This window comes from Lepisosteus oculatus, chromosome 2 (assembly GCF_040954835.1).
Source record: "Lepisosteus oculatus isolate fLepOcu1 chromosome 2, fLepOcu1.hap2, whole genome shotgun sequence".
Lineage (NCBI taxonomy): Eukaryota > Metazoa > Chordata > Actinopteri > Semionotiformes > Lepisosteidae > Lepisosteus > Lepisosteus oculatus.
The window spans coordinates 15,134,658-15,156,558 of record NC_090697.1 but is presented as its reverse complement, the minus strand read 5'-3'; the positions used below and the strand labels follow the sequence as shown (position 1 = coordinate 15,156,558).

General features: G+C 36.7%; 1 protein-coding gene across 5 annotated transcripts in view; it reads right to left on the bottom strand.

Moving 5' to 3' along the window:
• The window catches only part of LOC102691657 (peroxidasin homolog), an 89,212-nt gene extending 71,246 nt beyond the window's left edge, over positions 1–17,966 (bottom strand). For all 5 annotated transcript variants that reach the window (XR_011191419.1, XM_015358114.2, XM_069197439.1 and 2 more), the window contains exon 1: positions 17,701–17,966. Coding sequence is in view for 4 of the 5 variants with exons in the window: in XM_015358114.2 (XP_015213600.1) it covers positions 17,701–17,945 (245 nt within the window). In the remaining variant the exon portion in view is untranslated. The remainder of the gene's footprint in view (positions 1–17,700) is intronic.
• Between the last annotated feature and the right edge of the window lie 3,935 nt (positions 17,967–21,901).

Here is a 21,901-nt window from a genome sequence, read left to right as displayed (position 1 = left end):
TAGATAGGCTGGTTTCACGAAACGTATCATATTAATAAACTATTGGAATTGGTTGTCTTCTTCAGAGAAGTGAGAACAGATACAGATTTTCCTGGCTTAAAAACATATTCTACTCTAACAGGCTAATGGAACTGAACCTTTTTAGTTTTGAACAGAGATGACAACAAGAGTACTTGATTCAGGTATTCGAAATACTCAAAGACATTACAAACAGGGCAGCACAATCATTTTTTTTTTCCAAATCAACAGTGGAACACAAACCAGAGGACGTAAATGGAAACTAAGAGAAGGTTCACTTAAAACCGATAACAGGAGGCACTCATTTTACACACAGGGTTGTGGAAATCTGCAACAAGCTATACAGCATTGTTGCTGAAGACAACGCCCAGACTCTTTCAAGAAACAGACATCAATTCGATAACAGCAAACTGAATAACCATCTCTTGTCTCAGCTTTATGTTCATTATGCTTTCAGTTGAGAGAAGAATGTATCCATGTTACCAAGTCAATTGTCTTGTCTGGCATTAGGTTAAACCAGAAAGCATGACTGGCCTTAATTATTTATCCTGGAGGCAAAAGGGTGCAAAAAAATAACCTTAATCATTTACTTAAGCTGAATGGCATTAACTGCCTGAAAGGTAAAGAAATGTGTAATGTATGGGTAGGTAAGAAAAGCTCTCATTTTAAAAACCCTTTTAATTGCACTATACTCCTCATAAAAGATTACACCAATTAACTAATAATAAAAGATTATGATATCTTGAGAAATATTAAATCTTGCACAATTCTTTGAAATCATATTCATACTGTATGTGATTATACAACCTACTGATTATACTACTTAGGAAATAGGCTAAACAGCATAATTTTACATGATTATTCTTTCTGACCCAAAACATCAAGCAATAGAAAAATAAAAATAAAAGGAAAGGAAACACACCAGAAGGAAGCTGTTTGTATCTGACTAAGAAGAGATCCTAAAGTAACCCAGAAACTCTTTAACACATCATTCTTTTACATATTGAATCACTGATTTTGTACAAAAATAATGTGAAAAAACAAGAAAGCATCAGATCTATTTTAATCACAATGTTTTGGAGAAAGGCTTTCTAGTAACAGCATGAACAAAATAATAAGATTAACAATATACATTCTTAGGAAGAATAGGTGTCAAGGCCTTCTGCAGGTGTCAGAGCTCCACAGTTCCTCAGGCTACGCACCTGAACTACTTCATATACATTCTTATATAACAATATAAAAAAAACAAATGATCTCAAACTGTCTCTTTCCCCAAAGTATTTTAATTTTGAATTTGAGAAATAATGCAGTAGGGGATTGGGTAGTGAAACAGAAGACCAATTTAGGCACCCCAAGTTATCAGAATTGTAACAATGTTATAATAAATACTACCTTACCATTTTAATTGTTCCAGTTTCCACTTATTTCAATTCCCATCTCTTAGACACAATGCAGATTTTATTTTCTTGTATAAAGTTAATCTCGGTGTGACCACCTCCTGATAATTGTATCTGTAAACAGAAAGTCCCTGAGCCACAGATTTACCCTAAATATAAATGTCCCCTAACTTTATGGCCTACAAAAGGTTTTCTACTGCAATAAGCCGACGATGAAGCAAGACAAGTTTTTACGTACAGTTGTATGTTGCTTCAAATATCAGGTGGGGATTTCAAGTGAGCCCTTAGGCAAGGTACTTCATTCACAACACACCAGTAAAGAGCCCACTTGTATGACTGAATGCTATTGTAAGTCAGTATGAATAGACGTGCAAGCTATTTTTACCCTTCAAAGAATAACATGGCATTTATTTTGGAAGAGTGACCAACCAACATACTAATCTACACAAATAATGACTTTGCTGTTCACATAATACTGGGTGCAACTAGAATAAACATTCCCAAGCAAAGGGATTTTTCATAATAACCTGGAAAAGGATACATTAGGATTTGGTACAGCACTTGGAGGAACATGTGTATCTTATTAGTACAGACCATTTGCATGTGAAAGTAACAGATGTTTCCATTAGAGCCTGAGATTTGTCTACTTTTTCTCTTTGTCATGAGAGATTTTCCTTTTAGTGGGCAAGGAATGCAGTGTTCAGTATGCACACCCCAGACTTTATAATTATCTCACAAAACAAACAAGCTATGTATCTTTTGGTTACACCAGTAAGCGTGCGGAGCCTTACAAAGGTATTCACCCCCTACCAATGACATCAGATTTTTTTGAATTACAAATAATGAATGTTACATGATCAAATTGAACACCGCTACCTGTGAAGAAGGCAGGATGTCAGCAGAATCTGTAAACAAAATTGAAAAATTGAAAGATAAGAAATCCACAGATGACATAAGTATCCAGACTCTTAAGTCAGTACTTAGTGGAAATGGCTTTGGTATCAATTACTGCCCTCAGTCTTTTTTTAAACTCTTTCTGGATAAGCGCAATGTGCCTTTGATTTATTTGAAAGCACTTTGAGATGATTGACTCGAAAGGTGCTACTGTATATAAAGCATGGTTTCCTACAGTGGTATGCAGTCCAGGTGGGGTGCCTGGCCGAAAAAAGGTGCTGCCTTTTGGCCAATTAAATATGTCAACACTGACAAATTGTACACAAGAATGCACATTGAAATCCTGTTTAGTTGAAATACACCCCAAATCTTCTGCCAGCCAGCAGCCATGATGGTACATAATCATATAGCGTTCAAGTTTAGCGTGCAGCCATACCACCCTGCAACTCACAACTGGCAACCCACTGACCTTACCTTATTAACCAGTGGTTCTTTATGGACAACAGGGCTTCATCATGCAGCCAGTAGCCATATCACCCTGCAACTCACAACTGGTAACCCACTGAAGCTCAGCAGGTGTGAGCCTGGTCAGTACCTGGATGGGAGACCTCCTGGGAAAAACTAAGGTTGCTGCTGGAAGAGGTGTTAGTGGGGCCAGCAGGGGGAGCTCACCCTGCAGTCCATGTGGGTCCTAATTCCCCAGTATAGTGATGGGGACGCTATACTATAAACAGGCACCGTCCTTCGGATGAGACGTTAAACTGAGGTCCTGACTCTCTATGGTCATTAAAAATCCCAGGGCGTTTCTCGAAAAGAGTAAGGGTGTAACCCCAGCGTCCTGGCCAAAATTTCCCATTTCCCATTGCCCCTTACCAATCATGGCCTCCTAATAATCCCCCTCTATGAATTGGCTACATTACTCTGCTCTCCTCCCCACTGATAGCTGATGTGTGGTGAGCGTTCTGGCCCACTATGGCTGCCGTCGCATCATCCAGGTGGATGCTGCACATTGGTGGTGGTGGAGGGGAGTCCCTATTACCTGTAAAGCGCTTTGAGTGGAGTGTCCAGAAAAGCGCTATATAAGTGTAAGCTATTATTATTATTATTATTATTATTATTATTATTATTATAAGTCTCACAGTCTAATGCCTTGGTCTGAACATCTCACACAACTGTATAAAGTGTGGGTTTATTAAAGAAAATAAGTAATTGTGAAATTGTGAAGAATGTAAATTGTGAAATTGTTGTAGACTCCCAATTCGGTTAATAAACGTTTCTTTTGTACTTGAATAAAAGAAACCATCAATACCAATAGTATCACAATTTTCAACAGAAAATCTCACACATTAGGCATCATATAGAACAAAAAAAAGTGGGGTTTCCATGTAGCTGAATCATCAGGTCACAGACAAATTCTAAATTATGAACTGTGTCTCAGAAACAAAAAGCTTAGTTACTTTGTCATTCTTGTTCTCTGGTGACAAACAACCTCTACTGAAAGCCCCTATTTCACACTTGTGCACCATGCTGCCCCCCACCACATCACACTGAGCCACTTTACGTCTTTATATCTGTGGGAGGTCACCCCCTGGCCTGTGGGAAACCCTGTTAAGTTTCGTATTGATGCACAAATTTATCAGTCTTCATATTACCCTCATTAGAATGGCTCAATTCAGATTCAAGCATACTGTATAAGCAGAGGTAATCAGTTACTTGTAGTCCATCCTTGAAATATTTACATTTCAAAAGAAAAATGGCAAACATTTGAGTACAGTAAAACTCGCCAATACGCCAAGTAACTAACATGTGAATTCAATTAAGACTTTAATTAGGTAATTAAGCTCAGCTCGAAGTAAAACCAGCAGGTGTGTGTGCCTCCACTACAAGGACTGGAAAGCAGATTTCTGAGCAGATTTAAAACAAACAAGATCTGCTGATTGACTTCTGGCAAACAAACAAAGAATCAGTCCAATGAAACAATATTCCAGTGATCCCTACATAACTTTCATTAAGTCCAGTAGGATGCTGTGATTGCTGCACTTAAATCCAGAAGAAGGGCATTGGGTGAATTAGAATCAGCAGCCATCAGCCAGCTGCCTTAACAGGGGCTGATAGTATGTTCTCTAAGCCCTCATCAAAGAGGTTTCAAAGAACTCATTATGTGCACGAAGAGAACTGTCATCATATTTTCAAGATTTCTTGTGAGAAAAGGCAAATTGGAATAAGGTGGTAACTGTTAAAGACAGGTATGATAGTAAAAAATCTTAAGATTATGGGAACAAAACCAGGCTCAAGGAACTCATTTGAGGAGGTTAGTAAAAAATGGAAATAGCCCTGGGAACCCAGCTTTGAGTAGATGCATAGGACTGAAGTCTAGGACACAGCACAATAACTTACTGATCATCAGGAAAGCAGGACAGCAGGAAAAGAATGTAGCAATTATGATATGGAGGATCCCTTGCCAGACTTGAGCCCTACCAATGTGTTGGATGATATGGTCTCTAGGGTTCAGAGGCCAATGAACAGGTAGGCACTTGTCCAGGCACAGCGAGACTGAATCCCACATGACTGCATCTGCATCCTGGTGTAAGGCATGCATTACTGAAGCTTAAATTGCTTTCAACAGTGCCACACAAGCTACTAGCCTGAGGCTTTCACAGTTACTCGCCCTGCTGATGACCAGTGTCAATTAGCATAATGAATTTGGCCATGCTATGTCAATTAAATGTCAGTCCACTGGCTACAGAAAAAGTCTTATCACCTTGGTGATACTTGGTGAATACTGTATGTTGTTACAGGAAACGAGATTCTTTTGATGCTCAGTGCATTATAGCCAAATTAAATCTGATGGATGACTCAAGATTATAAAATTGCAGACAAGATAATCTACAACTGTCATTTCTCAGCAAATCCTTATTTTAGCCAGTTATAAATTTAGACCAGGTGGACCACATCTCATGAAGTTACCAACAGTTTAAAGTGAATCAATGTTTATTTATATTCATGGCACATTTGTACTCTCTTGAATTCAACAGACTCACACCATGGTACATTCTCTACTTTGCTTCACATATTCAGTACACACAAATTAGAACACATTTGGAAGGAACTTTTAAAAATTGTGTATATCTCTTTCTATGATGTTTAATTGATAATGGAATCTGTGCTGAGTCGTTTTATTTGTTTGCAGGTATCATTTTTCGAATATCCAGCAAAAACGACAAAAACTACAAAGGGGATTCAAAATAATCTAAATATAATCTTTTGTCATGCCCAGACCATTGAATAAGACACTCCACTCTGCTTAATCATCTGACAGGCATTTTCTACAAATGTTATATATTAGGAGTAAGTATTTGTCAAATGATATTATTTTTTACTTGGATTAAGAAAAAAAAATACATCACAAATGTCAGATGCTGAAACTTAAAAAGCAGACATGGCTAACAACTGCTTTCTTACTCAGAACACCTATCTTCCTGTATCAGAACACCTTCTGGGGGGATTGGCTGTATAAATCTGGCCTTTTCAAACTATCAAAACAGAGTGAGGAAAACAGATGTGAGACAACCTTTAGGGTCCTGTGATCATAGTATGGTGTGCTTTGAAGTGTATTTTGAAACTGTAGAGGCAGACCCCAAAGAAAAGGCATACAATTTCAGAAAAGCAGACTCTTAAGGAAGGAGATATAATGTAAAAGTAGTATAATGGGATAGGATTTATATGGAATCAACAGAGAATGGATGACGACACCTTAAAGACTTGAAGCACAGACAAAGAAAATCGAGGACGGGAAACCGGAACAAAATGACACTAATCAAGACAATGTTAATAAGAAATCAAGCACAGATACTGTTATAAAACAAGTATAATGAATTGCACCAACAATAAACAATACAACAGTATTTACAACAGGACAAAGGTCAATACAGAGACAGCAAAAATATAGCACTAGAGGCTAAAATGTATTTTTTTCAGTATTTCAATATTACAACAGCAAAGAAACATTAAAGAAGAAAGTACAGAGGTGATGAAAAAGAAATGGGTGATGGCATTAACTTTCACTCAGGTGTTCAACAAGTACGAAATCTCTCAGGCTGAGAAAGTCTAAAGTTATATATTCAAAGCATTGGCATTAGCAGAAATACTATCAATACTACAAATTTAAATCAATTTAAATCTCCAAGGCCTGAAATTCTACCAGCTGTACTTAAAGAAAGGGCTGTTACCAAATCTCTTCCAGGAGTCACCAAGGACAGAATAAATACCCATTAACTGGAAAACTGCAGACAGTGAAGCACATCCATAAAATGATGAAATTATATTTAGATCTAACTAGTGAATTTTCTATAAGGAAATAGGATTCTTGAGGATCGTCAGCATTAATGCTCAGTTAACTCATGTTAGGAGTTATTCAAAGAAGCAACAGCTTTAACAGATAAAAAAATGAAGCTTATGATTATTTCATTTTCAGAATGCATTTCATAAAGTTCCACATAGAAGAACTTCATGAAAATTACAGGTGGTACAGTAGGTATTCAAGGAAATGCATGGGTTTGGATCAGGAACTGGTTAAGGGCTAGAAAACAAGCATAGGAAAGGAGTGAATGCTCCAGCTGAGGTGATGCAATAAGCAGAGTTCTTCAGTACCAGTGTTACAGTTTAAGACTGGACAATAACCTGACCGATGACATTTAATGTGAACCAGTGCAGAATGCTACATGGAAGTAGCAAACCCACACCTTAGAAAACAGGAAATGGGAAATAGGAAACCCAGTGCTTGAAGAAAAAGACTTGGAAAAAGATTTTTGTGTTTATATTGACATTATTTTAGCTACTAGACATTGTGGAGGACAATAAAAAATGTTGAGACAATTAAAAGCGTATAATTAAAATCAAGGGATGTTTTATTAAAACTGTAATACATGCTAAAAAGACTTCAATTACAATAATTTTGACAATGTTGGTAAGCATGATACAAAGAAAGATTGCTCTTCTTGAGAAGAGTGACTAGACACATTCCCAGACTCAAAGGAATGTCATACCGTCACAGGACTAAAGGAATGTTTTTTTTTAGTCTTGAACAGACAAGACTAAAAGGAGATTCCTGTACAAAATCCCAAAAGACACAAAAAGAACCAACAGGGAAGTACATTTACAATTGGGTATATGAAGGGTTGTAAAAGCATGGAACTTGCTGTCCAGTCATGTTGCTGGAGCCTACAGCTATCACACTTTCAAAATATGGCGGGACGTATTGTAGCTAGACTAACTATAGTCAGCCAATAACCAAACAAGCTATGCAGGCCTCTTGTTTGCAAAATTTTGTATGTTCCTCATGTTAAAAACCTAGAGTCAATTACATCATCCAATTTTTTGTTATCCAGAACACACTTTTTTGTGTCATCTGAAACATAGGGTTTAAAATGGTCAATAGCTCGGCTAATGGGAATTCTGCTACGAGGGGCAATGAGGAAAGGGGACTTAACTTATATCTGCTCTGGCTTTACAGTGTACTTTCACCCTTTTCTCTGTCCAGGTCTCTGTCCTTTTAAACTTTCTATAACAATCTCAACTCCTCCTGGAGGAGTTCACAGCGATTGTTGAGTGCTCAATGCAGCTGTCGAATGCCGGCGACACACTACACGACTTTTCTTTGGATTTTCAGTCGTAGCCTTCATTTACATAATCGTAAGAAAAATCCCAGCGAGTTGTAGAGAGTCGCAGCACGTGCCCGTTACCATCAGCTGTGTAGTGTGACACCCCCAGCGACTATAATTGGTCACTTACATTCATAGCGCGCATTCCTGTGCTTACAAGATTGGCATTGTTCCAAAATCACGCACATTTTCCTATCTCCCTATTTGCTGGAGATAACTTCTTTTTAAATGCAATTGGCCACTTACTGTAAATTCGTAGCATGTATTCCTATACAATGGTAGAATAGAATTACATAGTAGCTCTTGTGGCCGCTCAGGTATTAGTGGCTCGTCGTAGCTATGTACGTAGGCTGCATATGAGACACATAAACTAATTTTATTAAAATAGAAAATATGAAAACCCATCCCAATTTTTCAGCGCATGCAACACATTTCCAGTGTCATCTGGCATACCACCTGGGGGCGCTCCATGTACCAGAGTTTGAGAACCACTGAACCAAGCGATTTAGTACAGTACTTAGAGGAACACTGGATCACCCACGGAGAGTTCCAAAATGTAGTGGCAGCTTATTACTGAAATAATCTTGTCACTACTAATAGGTAAATAAAAATCCAAACACAATACCATATTACAGTTATTAAGGAACGGGTAAAGGTTAATTTCATGCTGAAAACAGAATGCAAAAAAAATCAGCTGTAGAGCCTTCTTGTGAGAGAGAAAGGTGGTGAAGATATAAAGTACACTTGAACAGCTTATAGTTACTAATGCATGTGCAGCCTGTAGTATACAGTAAAGTGATACATTTCAGATATATATTGTGATATTCTGTGGAGGTAGGCAAACCGAAATTAAGGCACGTACATGTAAGTAAAAAGTTACTCTTACAGTAAGCGTGTTTACTAGAATCCGGGTGTCTCCCAAGTCTGTTCTGTTAATTATTGCGAGGGAATTCCATACTGGTGGTTCTTAGGAAGGAGCGGGGATACTGAGGAACAGGGGTTCAGTGGGTAAAATGTCAAATGTGAACGTACTGTACATTTAAAAAAGCCCTTTTTACAGGCTGTTTTCAGGGTTGATTATTTATGACAGTACCTTGAAACACTACCTCTTCTCTTTCCTGTGGCCACAGTCCGAAAGTCATGGTTATGAAACAGCCAATGTGTTGGATGTCTTGGAGATGGAACAGGTGGTCCATCCCAGTACATAGCAAAGTTGTGGTGCACTGTACATAACACACTGATGCTGTTGGCTCTTATTGGACTGGTACCACTACTCTTGTGTACATTCATGCTATTGCAACCACATATAAAAAAGAAAAAATTCAAGATTCATAAAACTTGGGTGTAAATCTTTTAACAAAACAGTAGAGTCCTTACTACACCAAATTTTAAAGATTCACAAACAATTTGGAAAATTCTCAGATGAAGTGCCACATTTGCAGCACTTGAAACTCTATAAGGCTTAACTTGATAGTATTTCCTAAATGTTGCCCATCATAAAAAACAAATTACCAATTTATTCTTTTACACTTCTTACAAGTGCATGTCGATACAGTACAGTATATCATAACCGACAAAAATGAAAGCCACTGTGATTCGCCACAATCACATTCGAACCCACGGATACTGCACTCATTTTGTGGTGAACTGAATTTTTTTTATCATAGATCCACTTAATAATTTTACTATTTTTTTAAATCAAAACTAACATTTAATTATCAAAAACATTCCCGCTACATATACTGTATGACAAAGATATAATTGCATATGAATGTCAGCCAACATATTAGCTTACTGGTCCAAATATTTCATATGTTCTGGTTTAGATCTCCCTAGTTTCTGCTTGGTAGAACACCAACAATGCTTAATCCTTATTACTGTACCTAGAATAGGATCAGATGGTCTCCAACTTTGTTCCACAAGTTTATTTTGTTACAACTGAGCATGCAGCTGGCAGTGTTCCTGAAATAGCACTGAATAGCTAGTACACTGCTCTGTTCTAAAGCCACAAGTCCATTGCAAGACACATATTATTAAGCAGGAAAACTCACACATTCAGCATCAGGGAAAGCATCCTTGCTCCCTTTCACATTGGATATTTTGAATTTCTGCAATTGCCAAATGTACAATGCTTAATCGGTTAACCACTATCAATTATCATGTTGATTTACAATGATGACAAAACCTGTCTCTGGTTGCAGTGAAAAAGAAAATGTGAACTATAAAGACAGCCCTCTGTCACGATTCAGCATACTCCAGGAATTATCCAGAATACTTTCAGAACATGTACTGTATGTTACCAGTTGGAAAACATAATTCTCGCACACAAGCCGTTGAATATCCTAGCTCTAGGTTAAAGTTCTTATTGTAGAAGAACAGTCCAATACTTAATTGGAGGTCTGCTGATTCAGGCCTTTTCACTTATTATTTAGATATGCAAAGCATTATAGTGTCTTAGAATGTAATCCTCAGCCTGAGTCAGAAGAACTGAATCAGAAAGTTCCCTCGGGTACACAACCTGCCACTTAAAGACACATTTGATTTAAGGGCATGCATACCTGGACCACCAATTATAATAAACAATGCCTTTTAAGTCCAGTACACAGCACTGCTAAAACTGATCATTTACAACAGCAGACCTTTGACACAATGAATCTCAATATAAGGTATGATTATTACAGTTTTACAAGTAAGACACATCATGTTTTTTTTAAAAATTTAACACAATATAACAAAGACCACAGCAAATATTTTTTAAATAAGGTTCTTAAAAAATGTGCTTTCACAGAAAAAGTCCGGGGATACTCCTTTCAACAGTTATCTTGCCCTCAATCTCTCTGTGCAAATTAGCAAAGCTTTAGGCATTTCTGGCTTTGCATTCCTCAATACCACAGAGAATGAAAGCCTGACAAAGCCTGACTGCAGCAAATTCCACACAATGGTTGCTCTTTTTCCATGCCCTAAAGACTCAGCTTTTGTTTGCACTAGCTACTTTAACTACAATTTCCAACACCAACGCACAGGAGCTCCAAGTTATTAAATTCACTTAATCTACCTTGTTCCCATTCAATATCAGCTTTAATGCTTTAATCCACTAAATACCAATCTAATACCAACCTAGCAGCTCAACTGCAAACAGGTAAAAGCATGTAGGATTACGAAGACCAATTGTACTTCACCACACCACAATGGTCATAAATGGCATCCCATTAGTCATAAATAAGTAAACCCCAGAACACAAAGCTGACAATGGCTAAACTGTCTGTTGCGCTGTGGTGGCTCAGCTATGCTATAGCATGTTTCTCACTTTGATCTCAGTCACATCAAGATTACAGAATTAAAAAGTGTACTGAAGCCACAAAGTCCCATTATAAAACACCAGTGCTAATACCGGGGAAAAAACAGGGCATTATGAAAGAAAAAAAACGTGACAGGAAGAGCCAATGTAAGCACTAATACTGGAATTAATGTTATGTCATAATAACATACAAGTAGGATTTCCAGATGACAAACTCTTCAGAATTACAACTTTCATTTGTTATCGTAACTAGTTATCTTGAGATCTACTGCACTTTAAGTAAATTGAGAAAAAGTGTTCAAGGTTTTGCCCTGAGTGAGATACCCATGCTTAGAAAGTAACGCAAAGTACTCAGGCCTGTTTATACAAGAACAGACAGTTACAAAGTCATAGGTACTTCAAATTTAACAAATCATACTGAGCCAACACAGGAAAGGGAAGAAGTGCTGAGGGAATGTATCATTTTCAAACATACTGTAGAACACTACACCTCTAATCAATAGATTTCACCCTGATTAATGTAATGACCAAAAAAAGTTGGAGAATATTACCATAATCATATCAAGCACATAGTTGCTTCATGTTACCGAGAAAAACTATTTTTAAGGATAAAAACTTTATCGTTACCAGTATCGTCTTGGTTATTTACATTTCAAAAACATTACACACCCGAACCTTTCAAATGGTCCTGTCATATTGTATAATAAGCCACTGAAGAGTTGAAAAATGTCAATAACCAGAAGGCAGTTTTCACTGCATTGAAAAATGCAATAACATGTCTACATTTCTGTTCTTCGCTGATGAAAAACAAGTAAGAAGAAGCTACTTGAAAAAAGCAAAGCAAAACAAGTCTGCGTCCTGGGTACAGATAAGAATCGCTGCAGCAGGAACAACTGGTAAAATAAACCTGACAGAATGGATTCAATCACTTTTCCAGCAACGGAAATCCCGAAGCTTAAATAGAAAAAGCCATTACAAAAGAGGAAGAGTTATTTATTATTATGCATAAAGCAGATACCTCTGAGAAAACAGCTGAAAAATTAATGAATACAAACATAAAAAAAAGATCCCATGCTACCCAGCTGAAAGCAACAACAACAAAAAAAGATCTCAAAAGACTTCATTTCTTTTATTTTCCCATATGGTGAGGGAAAAAGGAGAAGCACAAATTGGGAACAATTTAAAGAAACCAGTCTTTATCATGAGTGAGCCCTTGAGTGATCTTTCCTTTTTAACAGGCTTGTATTTCCATGACCAAAAGAAAAAAAAAACAAATCATTTGAATTCTTCTGGCAAAAAAGCAAGCCTTAAAAGTCTTATAATAAAAATGTAATCACTTTTTAGGACAAAACAGAGACTGCCAAAACTCCCATTGAAAAAATAATTATTCTGAGGATTTCTTTGGTGAGTGCCAACATCATTCTTAACACCCACAAAACTTAACACATATAAAATGTAACAAAAATGATGTGATGGAAGAAATTCTCATTATCAATAAGACACAAGCAATAAAACAAATAATAAGCACACAACAAATTTTATTGGCTGAAATCATCCAAGTTTTTTAATTTTTGGAATAATCTTGAGAGGGAACCTGTTCCTCAAGCATACATGGGAACTTGGCACATCAACTGAAATTCCCATTGGACAATCGTACTTTTTCAACAAATTCCTCCAAGGTATTCACAGAGATAACTCTAGATAAAATAGTCTGGAAAAGCCTACTCAACAATGTTGTTGAAGTCAAGAAAAGTTTTTTTTTTCTCTCCAGAAGCATCTGGATGAGTATCTCCAAATAATTATCCACTAGCAACCAAACAAGCTCAGCGGGCCAAAAGGTTTCCTTTACATTTGCTAATGTCCATGACCTTAAATCTGGGTTTCCTAAAGTTCTCTCTCTATTCAAGAGGTGAAGAAATGTCCTCCGTTTCACCCCTGAGATGCTGCCTAGTAGGTTGATGCATAATGGCTGTCAAGAATCACCCTGCTTGAAGCAGCACTTCAGCTGTGGTTGAACCGTGTCCTCCAGTACATGTAAAAGTCCTTTAAGATCCTTTGGAATGAAAAATACTATAAACAATAACAACTCCCTGAAAATCTAAAGAATAACAAAAGAGGTTAGGCATGCTAAATAGGGATCTAAAATACCAACCAAGTCAAGCACAATGAAAGTCAAGAACAGTGGGCCGATCAAAACCAATAATTACAATCTACAGTACATTACAGAAGTTCTACCCTTTTCTTAGCTCATGCCACCAATGTAAGGCCAATGTACTTGCATACAAAAATAGTGCACAGACAGCTTGCTGTACATAGACTATACTATTCACATTGAGGTCACCAACAAAAAATCCTAACCCCTGAACCCAAATGAGCCTTACTTCATCATAGCTAAAGAATCACATCCAAAGCAGGGGGCTTTTTAGCTTTATGATAACAAATATTTAAAAAGTATTTTAGCATGTTTTTAGCAGGATCATCTGACCTCACTTTAATGAGTGATAATTTCCACATCAGGAATACAACTATTCTTCCCTCAGGTTCAGGATATGTGCCAAGGGGAACAAAGACTGTTGAGCAGCTTATTGATTCACGTTCTTGAGCATAAAGGCTGATTACTTTTACAAAATTCAACTGTTCACTGATTTTTACACAGCATCTTTTAAAGGGGAACCGCAGTCACAATTTCTCTGACCAGTTATTAAATCTCGGTAACAAAATAATTCAATTAACAGGATTGCAAATATTACAAATTCTGAATTAAACACAACATTGTGAACTTTGTGAAAGTACTATATAGTCACCGTGTTGTCAAGCGTTTGCTCAAATTGTGATGTAAGGCAGCCCTTCCTGCTCACTAGTCACTGTAATGACTAATGTAACGCGAATGAGTGAATAATGAGAGGTTGTGCAGCGAACATTTCACCACAGGCCGGTTCTCATCACAGGATGTTTTGTTGCCTTGTCCTGAATCGTAGACAACAACAGCAATATGGCACTTTTTTGTGATGTAAATTGGGGTTCCTACATGTTACTGTGTACTGTACATTTTACTTTCATTGTTGTTTGAAATCCACTCATCAATGCCTATTCTTTCTAACCCCAAAATATAAAAATAGCATTGCATTTAATCTTTAAGGGTCTCATTAGAAAAATTAGAAATGAGAGAAGCCCGTTCCATTAAGTTCACCTATAAAACAAGACCCAGACTGCAGAGAATTTCTCTGTGCCAAAAAGCTGATTCTCTCCTCACTGGAGAATTAAATACTATGCAGGGTATTGGGGGGGGGCGTGACATCATGTTCTGTAACAGGCTCAATGCCAATTGAGCACTGCAACACAAGCAAAAAAAAAAAGCAGACCAGACTTCACCTATCCTGACTTCAGGGGCTCTTGCTTTTGAGTTCAAATCTAGCCTCCTCACAATCTTGCACACAATGCAAACGAAGTGTAACTGATACGACTGTTCAGTATAAATTTCATTACATTATTGAATGAAATCAAGATCTGTCTCATCTCCAATGTTGCAATGTTCTCATCATGAATTAGTGAAAAATGTTTCAAAATACTACAGCCTCACAATCGCTATTTAAGTAGAGGTTGAAGCCCTTGAGAATGTAGTAGTACTAGAAATACTAAAATACCAGGTTAGTGAGGATTTTTTAAGCTCTTCTATTTTAACTTACAATTATCTCAGTTAAACTGCACAAACAAGATAGATGAAATTTTCAGTTATTTTTCACTTGACAAAAACACTGCAGTCTGGAATTGAACTTTCATCAGTTTTGCGTGTTAATCGGTCCAATTAAGTCCAGAATGACCAACAGTGGTTCTTGACACCTACACTGTGGTGGTAGTTGCAGTTCAAATTATTTTTAAACTACTTAATTGAACAAATTAACTTCTTCAATTGTCAAAACCAAATTGTTCAATTTGTTTATAAATTGAGTTCGGTTTGACCAGTGAGTCTTCTTCATTTTGGGTCTCTAGGACGAAGGTTGGCCCCTCCAGGTAAAGAGCAACCTTCTCAAACAGTATTATTTTGTTCAGAACAAAATGAATGAGCAGAATGTACTGTACATGGGAATAATTAAATGGCAAACACATGTTGGCCTGCCAAATTCCAGTCACAACATGAGTTTTGAAGGGAATGGAAGAAGTGGACATGTTAAGCCCTCAAATGACAGCTTTTCTTTTCACTTAGAATTGTGTCTAGAAAAATACTTTTGCATAAAGTCATTTAATATAATCTTGGATGCTGCACATTGGTGGTGGTGGAGGGGAGTACCCATTACCTGTAAACCTCTTTGAGTGGGGTGTCCAGAAAAGCGCTATATAAGTGCAATAATAATAATAATAATAATTAGGTTCGCAGTCATAAAATCTACAGATAGTACAGATATGTATTGCCATTGCATAGAATTATCATAAAACTAACTGTAATCATAATCAGTGATTACAAAGTGTGGGACCAAGACGTTAAAACTAGCTAGTTCTCAGACTACTGTAAGTTCTTCTCTAATTTATGTTGTCTATATAGTTGTGGTTTTAAAGAAATCCATCAAATACTGTGCATACTGTACCATTCCCCAACAGTGAGTTATGTTTCTTAGAGCTTTTGTATCATTTTCAATGAATTCTTTACTTTTCCTATTTGAACAGATGTTCACAAGAACATTTTGCAATCACAAGTCCTCTTTAAAACTTGTATGGCTAAATCTTGCAGTCCTTAAACAGTCATTTTTCTTCATTTTTCCTCAATGCAGCTTGAATTACAGATGGATTTGCGAAAGTCACATTATATAGACATTGCCCACGTTCACGTTTAGTTTTTGTTGCACATTCACTGAAGCAATTCTCTATGGGTTTTCAGTATTCAGACTGAAAGCCCTGGATAATAAAAAAATTAGGCATTTCAACTTTTGCTTAACAATATTAACAAGCCTTTGCTGAGCTCTGTAGGTGTTTAAACAAATCCATTAAACCACACTTGTTGAGTCCCCACCTATTGTCAACAAACATCAGTAGCAGAAACATATTGCACTCTACAATCATTTTTTTCTTTTTGGCGGGGAAGAAAAAGCATATGATCACTAATATTTTTCCAGTGGGAGAAGCAGCCAGAGAATTTTTCATTACAACTTGAAACGTTCCCTATTAATCAAAGCTGAACCGGAGCACAAACAATCTCACCATAATAAGTAAAGACACATATGGAAATCTTTTTGCACATAATGATGACATTGCATAGGTGGTTGTGTGTTTTCCTATCATTTAAAATCCAAGTGGGGAGGAATGCTGGCGTGGCACTTAAAACAAGGCCTACTTAGAACTAAAACAATGAACTGAAAAGAAGCCAAATGTTTGACCTTCTCTAGGCAAGTTAGCACACAAAAATAACCTTTGTGTTATTAAGTGAAATTTAAATTAAAAAAGGTATAAAATAATACATTCATCTTGAATTTCAGACACATTCTTCACAGCATTCTAGAAACCTGGGAAAAGCAGGCTGTTTGGGTGACAGAAGTCTTCTCTCAACCAGTGATTAAACAATGTCCTAATAAGATATCGTTAATTTAACAAACTGATGTAATCTTGAGGCTTTGGGTATTAAGGTGTATGATGGTTTGGTCTTGTGGTTTTTAATAACAGTACAAAAAGCATGTAATCAGATTCATTGAAATACTTTCCACAAATGTGGGGATTTTGAAAATTACATACTATTCTAAAACTTTAATATCTACAGCAATTAACTTGATTTCTTTCTATTTAAAAGTTGACAGGCATCATTAGTTTTTTCAATACCTTCAAAACATGTAATCTATGAAACAGCTGTACAGATAATGTTCTAGAGTTAATTAATGCCGATAAAGACAATAAAAGTTATAATTTACAACTATGGATCCTTTTGCAGCTATTGACATCATTTTTATGATGTAAAAAATAGCGTACTTTTCTTTTACTGTTTAAATACCGGTTAAATTGAGGGGTTAATGTCAATTCGCAAACATTTACTAAGTAAGACTTTTTTTTCCCCGAGAAAAACATAAAGCAGTTACAGCACCTTGGACGATGCTGGATTTACAAACGAATACTAAACAAAAATATGAAGAACTGGGCAAAACACCGAAAAACATTTTTACTCCACCTGAGTTGCTCTCAAAAGATTTTTTTAGCGAATACAATGTAACATGCAGCAACAGAAACTTTTTCATCCCAGCTTTTCTAGTTGAAAGGCATTTAAGGAACATAAATCAGTTTTAAATCATATTCAGACAGTTCAAAGACAAAACCAAAAAAACGTTATCATCCCCGAAACGTTATTTGAAATGTCTGAGACTTTCAGAAAACACTACAGTTGCTTTACCACCACACCAATCTCCCTCCCGCAACACACCCCGTAATATCGCATAAACTTTCTGGCGATACTTACAGGATGGTAGTCTGAGGAGAGACAGCAGGTACAGTTTCCAACATTAGATGCATGCATCTGACGGTGGTACGAAAACACAAACATCGGCTCGGGCACGAAAGAACGGGCTGAGAGAAAGTGGTAATGACGAGCACTCCCATCGTTAATGATAAAGGGGAGAGGGTACTGCCTGTCCAAAGCGCCATTGTGGACGAGTCAGCCGTGCTATGAACACACCGCCAGCTACTCTTCTCATACACTAACATCCGATACACTGAAACACTGGAATTCGCAGCTCTCTCTGCCGCCCCCTTATCCTGAGAACTAGGGCAGTGTTACAGACAGTGTTTGACGGGGTACAGAGCCAATCAAAACCCCAGTCCATTTTTTGTTTTTCTGAAAGGAAAGTTAGTTACGGCCTAGCTCGGAGAGTTTTTGGTTGATACTCTTAAGGGTTGGTTGAGAAGAGAAAGGACGAAGTGGGGAGACAGGCAATGAAGGAAGAAACTGTCTTGCATTTGCAAGAGCACGGCCAGTGCCTGCTTGCGCGACTTGAGTTTATACCACAAAAGCTAATTCAACCGCAGTGGGATTTACAACATTTTTATTCTGTGACTCTCTTAAATATTATCGTGTCCTTAATATAAGACATTTGTACAGTATATGAGTGATAGCAGACCTTACCATCAGGACACAATGTACTGTAAATGTAAAACTGGGTTTATCTATTGGTTTACCTTCTAGTTTGTGAAAATAGCAATATTGTGTGTGCTTCAAAATCTGCAGCAGGCTTTGGAATTTGGAGAAAAAGAAAATTGTTTTTGTTATAGTTCAGAGATTTGTTTTTAGACAGAAATATTTCTCCGTTATTTGTGAGTTTCTGGTGAGCAAGACATGAAATCGCAAAATTGCATGAGTGTTATTACTTTGGTTAATAAATCCGTAATACAGTACATCCGGTTGCACATGGAAACTCAAAACTAAAGCGAAAAAATAGTTTGGAAACATAACTGTTCCCCTGTTTTCTAAATTATGCTACATAACATAGATATAATGCAAAGACTCCAGGTAGCTGAACTTTATTTCTACTGATAAACATGTTGATAGATAGGACTTTATTGATCCCATAGGGAAATTGATGAACGGTAGGCCCTCAAATATTTCACATTAAAAGGGGTATGAAGCATTACTGTCTAATATCTGGTACATTTATATGGTAAAATCTGTATTTTGAAAGCAGGTTACAGTGTAATTATTTCTGTAGGGTATAAATTTAAAATGATAAATGTATTACAACATTTTGCACCCTATTGCATCGGGCTGTCCCATGACCTCTCCCCCTTTCCGCCTTTACTACACTCTTTCCTCTTCCTCCTCTATAAAAGCAGGGGGAAAGCTCTTACTCTCCCTCTTTCTCCTCATGCCCGGTTCTCTCCCCGCCTTCCCAGCTATTCTCCTGCTCTGTGACTAGCACACCCCTCTGTAATGAAAAGGGCAATAAACCGGGTGGTGAGCTTGAACAGCTCTCTCCAGCCTGTTTCTTCCCCTCACGGCCTGCACCAGCAGTCAGATAACCACAGCATGCTTTGAAATGTATTTCCTCAGAAATTCTGATATAATGACATAATAAGGAGAGATACCATAAATGTACTAAACCCATGTTACAGTATGTGTGTACATTATGTGTTTCTGACCAATGGATAATCATATGGACAGGAGGTATAACGCAAATTGGAATTGTTGTTTTAAGATGCACTCAAGAGGACTAATGGCTACTCTGCCACCAATTGGCATCTGAGAAATAAATTAATTTTATGTTATTCTAAATGATGGCTGTTGAGAATGGACAGAAATATTTTATATTTACTCAAGTTACAGAGTGCCAGCAGAGAGATGGGCAGACATGAGTCAGTCGGGATGTCCTCAGATTACCTCTTAGTTGTCATGGCTTCCATGAGCTTCTAGAGCTGACTGTGAGAGGCACATCAACTCCTCATCAAAACATCAGCACTTGTGGGACTATGTGGGACTATAGAGTAACAAGTGGAAGATGGCTCATACTGTGTAGTTTGGAGGAAGCTGTAGAAAGTGCTCATCAATTCTGTGGTGGTGCGAGTGACATAGAATAAAGGTGAGCTAAATGGCAATTGGCAAATATGAATTAGAATGGATGAAATAAAAGGTATTGTAGCTGGAGCTTTTAAATGTTAAATAAGGAAAAATCATGATAGTAACAATTCGGTAAATATACTGGAACTATCCAATAAATATGATTGTCCTCTGGCATTTGTCAGATTAAAGAAAATAGTATGTATTCATGTAACACTTAATGAAGGCAGAATGGGACTAACCTTTACCTTTTCTTTTGATTTGTTCATGTTTGCAGAAAAAGCTAAGGTCCGAAAAGATAAAGGCTTACTTACTGTACAGCTTCATTCCTTTCATAAGACAGGATCACTTCAGACCCTGCTCTCCAGAATATAAGACTAAAAAGTAAATATCACCTGTCTGACTGTTACCAGAAATAGTCTCAGATTTTTTCAGTTTTTAAAGACTGACAAGAAAGATCACAGATTAGAAAAGACCATCATTTAAATTACCTTGCAATGTATGAAAACACTAGAAGTTTCATGTGACTTGGAAGTGAAATACAGAATATTTAAAGACATATTGCTTGTACAACAACTCAGTTCCTAAGAAGTCTTCAAATACAAAGGGTAAACATAGCCTAGGCATTTGCTTCAAAAGAATTCTTAGAAACAAATTGAATTTTCCCACTTTCTCTCTAGCTTCATTCCATGCAAAGGCTAATACAAATAGAAAAAGAAAGGTCTTGTTGGTTTGATTTCTTATTGTTGTTTGATTGAAGAACTTTTTTCAAGCCCTGGTTTGACCATGATAAGTCATAGCTTCTTTCAAGTAAAATAAACACATACTGTATACGAAGGGTGGTTCATGCACTTAAATAATATGTATATTAATTTTATATCAATAGAAAATGGCAAAATAAAACCCTACAATCACGAAGAACTGCAGAAACACATGTGAAAGGTAGAAATATGACAGTTTAGTGAATATTTCCAAATTGATAATGAATTCAGAACACATCTATCTACTGTATAGGGTTATACTTTTATATAATTCTTAAGCATCCTCTTTTAGTTTGTATACTTTTAGTTTTCAACATTGTTGATTGACTTTAGTTGAGGCTCCAAGAGGCACTTAACTTTACGGCCACTCATTGTTGGCTTTAAATTCAAGGGCCAAGAATCTAAATGATGTCTGATTAGTTAGTGCTAATCTAATTCAGAATGATTTATTGAGCTATTTTGGTTTCAGGAATTGTTCCAGATGACATTGCTATTGCTATGTTTTTGTATCTTTTACTGCCCTCTGGTGGTTTAAATGTTTGAAGGTTCCTTTGAAGAAAACTGATACAGAACAAAATAAACAACACAAATGTAGTCACACTGTTTTGTTATATATACTGTAACATGTTTTTTAATGTCAGAAAGAGTGTATTTTTAATCTTTAAAACAAATCACAGCATACTGTGTACATGTACACGTGTACAAACAGGGAAATATTTTAAGATTGTAATATACTGTACTGTAAAAGATCATTGTCAATTGAGATGATATTCAGTGGTAATAAAACAGCACTGGTGAAGTAATGATGAGGTTAAATTAAGGTTGGTATGATAATTATTCTGCATTCATTCCATTATAAGAAGCTCAGATGAGAATTTAATTATTAATGAAGTTCAAGTAGGTACTGTAGCTGCATCAGCATGCGTAGGCTGCAAAGGAACAGGTAAAGGCCTATTAACCTGTTCAGACCTGAAGAAGGCTCCACAGCCAAAATGTTGTGTTTCTTTTTTCTTTTCAATATGGAATAAACCTTTACCTGTTCCTTTAATTATTGATATTTAACATTTAAGCAACTTAATATGAAATTATCTGCAACACAGCACAATTTTTAGATTTGTATTTATAATAATGTACCTTAAGGCATCACAAAATGTTGCGAACATTTCAAATTTCCTTTTTATTGATGTCTCATCACTGATGTACTGATATTGCTTTACATGAGCTGTGCATTTGTTTATATTGACATGGTTTATTTTGATTAAGAGATTCCAACAATGGAGCAGGGATGGATGTGAAAGCACGAGTTACTATATTCTCTTTTATGAAATTGAGCATCAGGACAATTGTCCTTT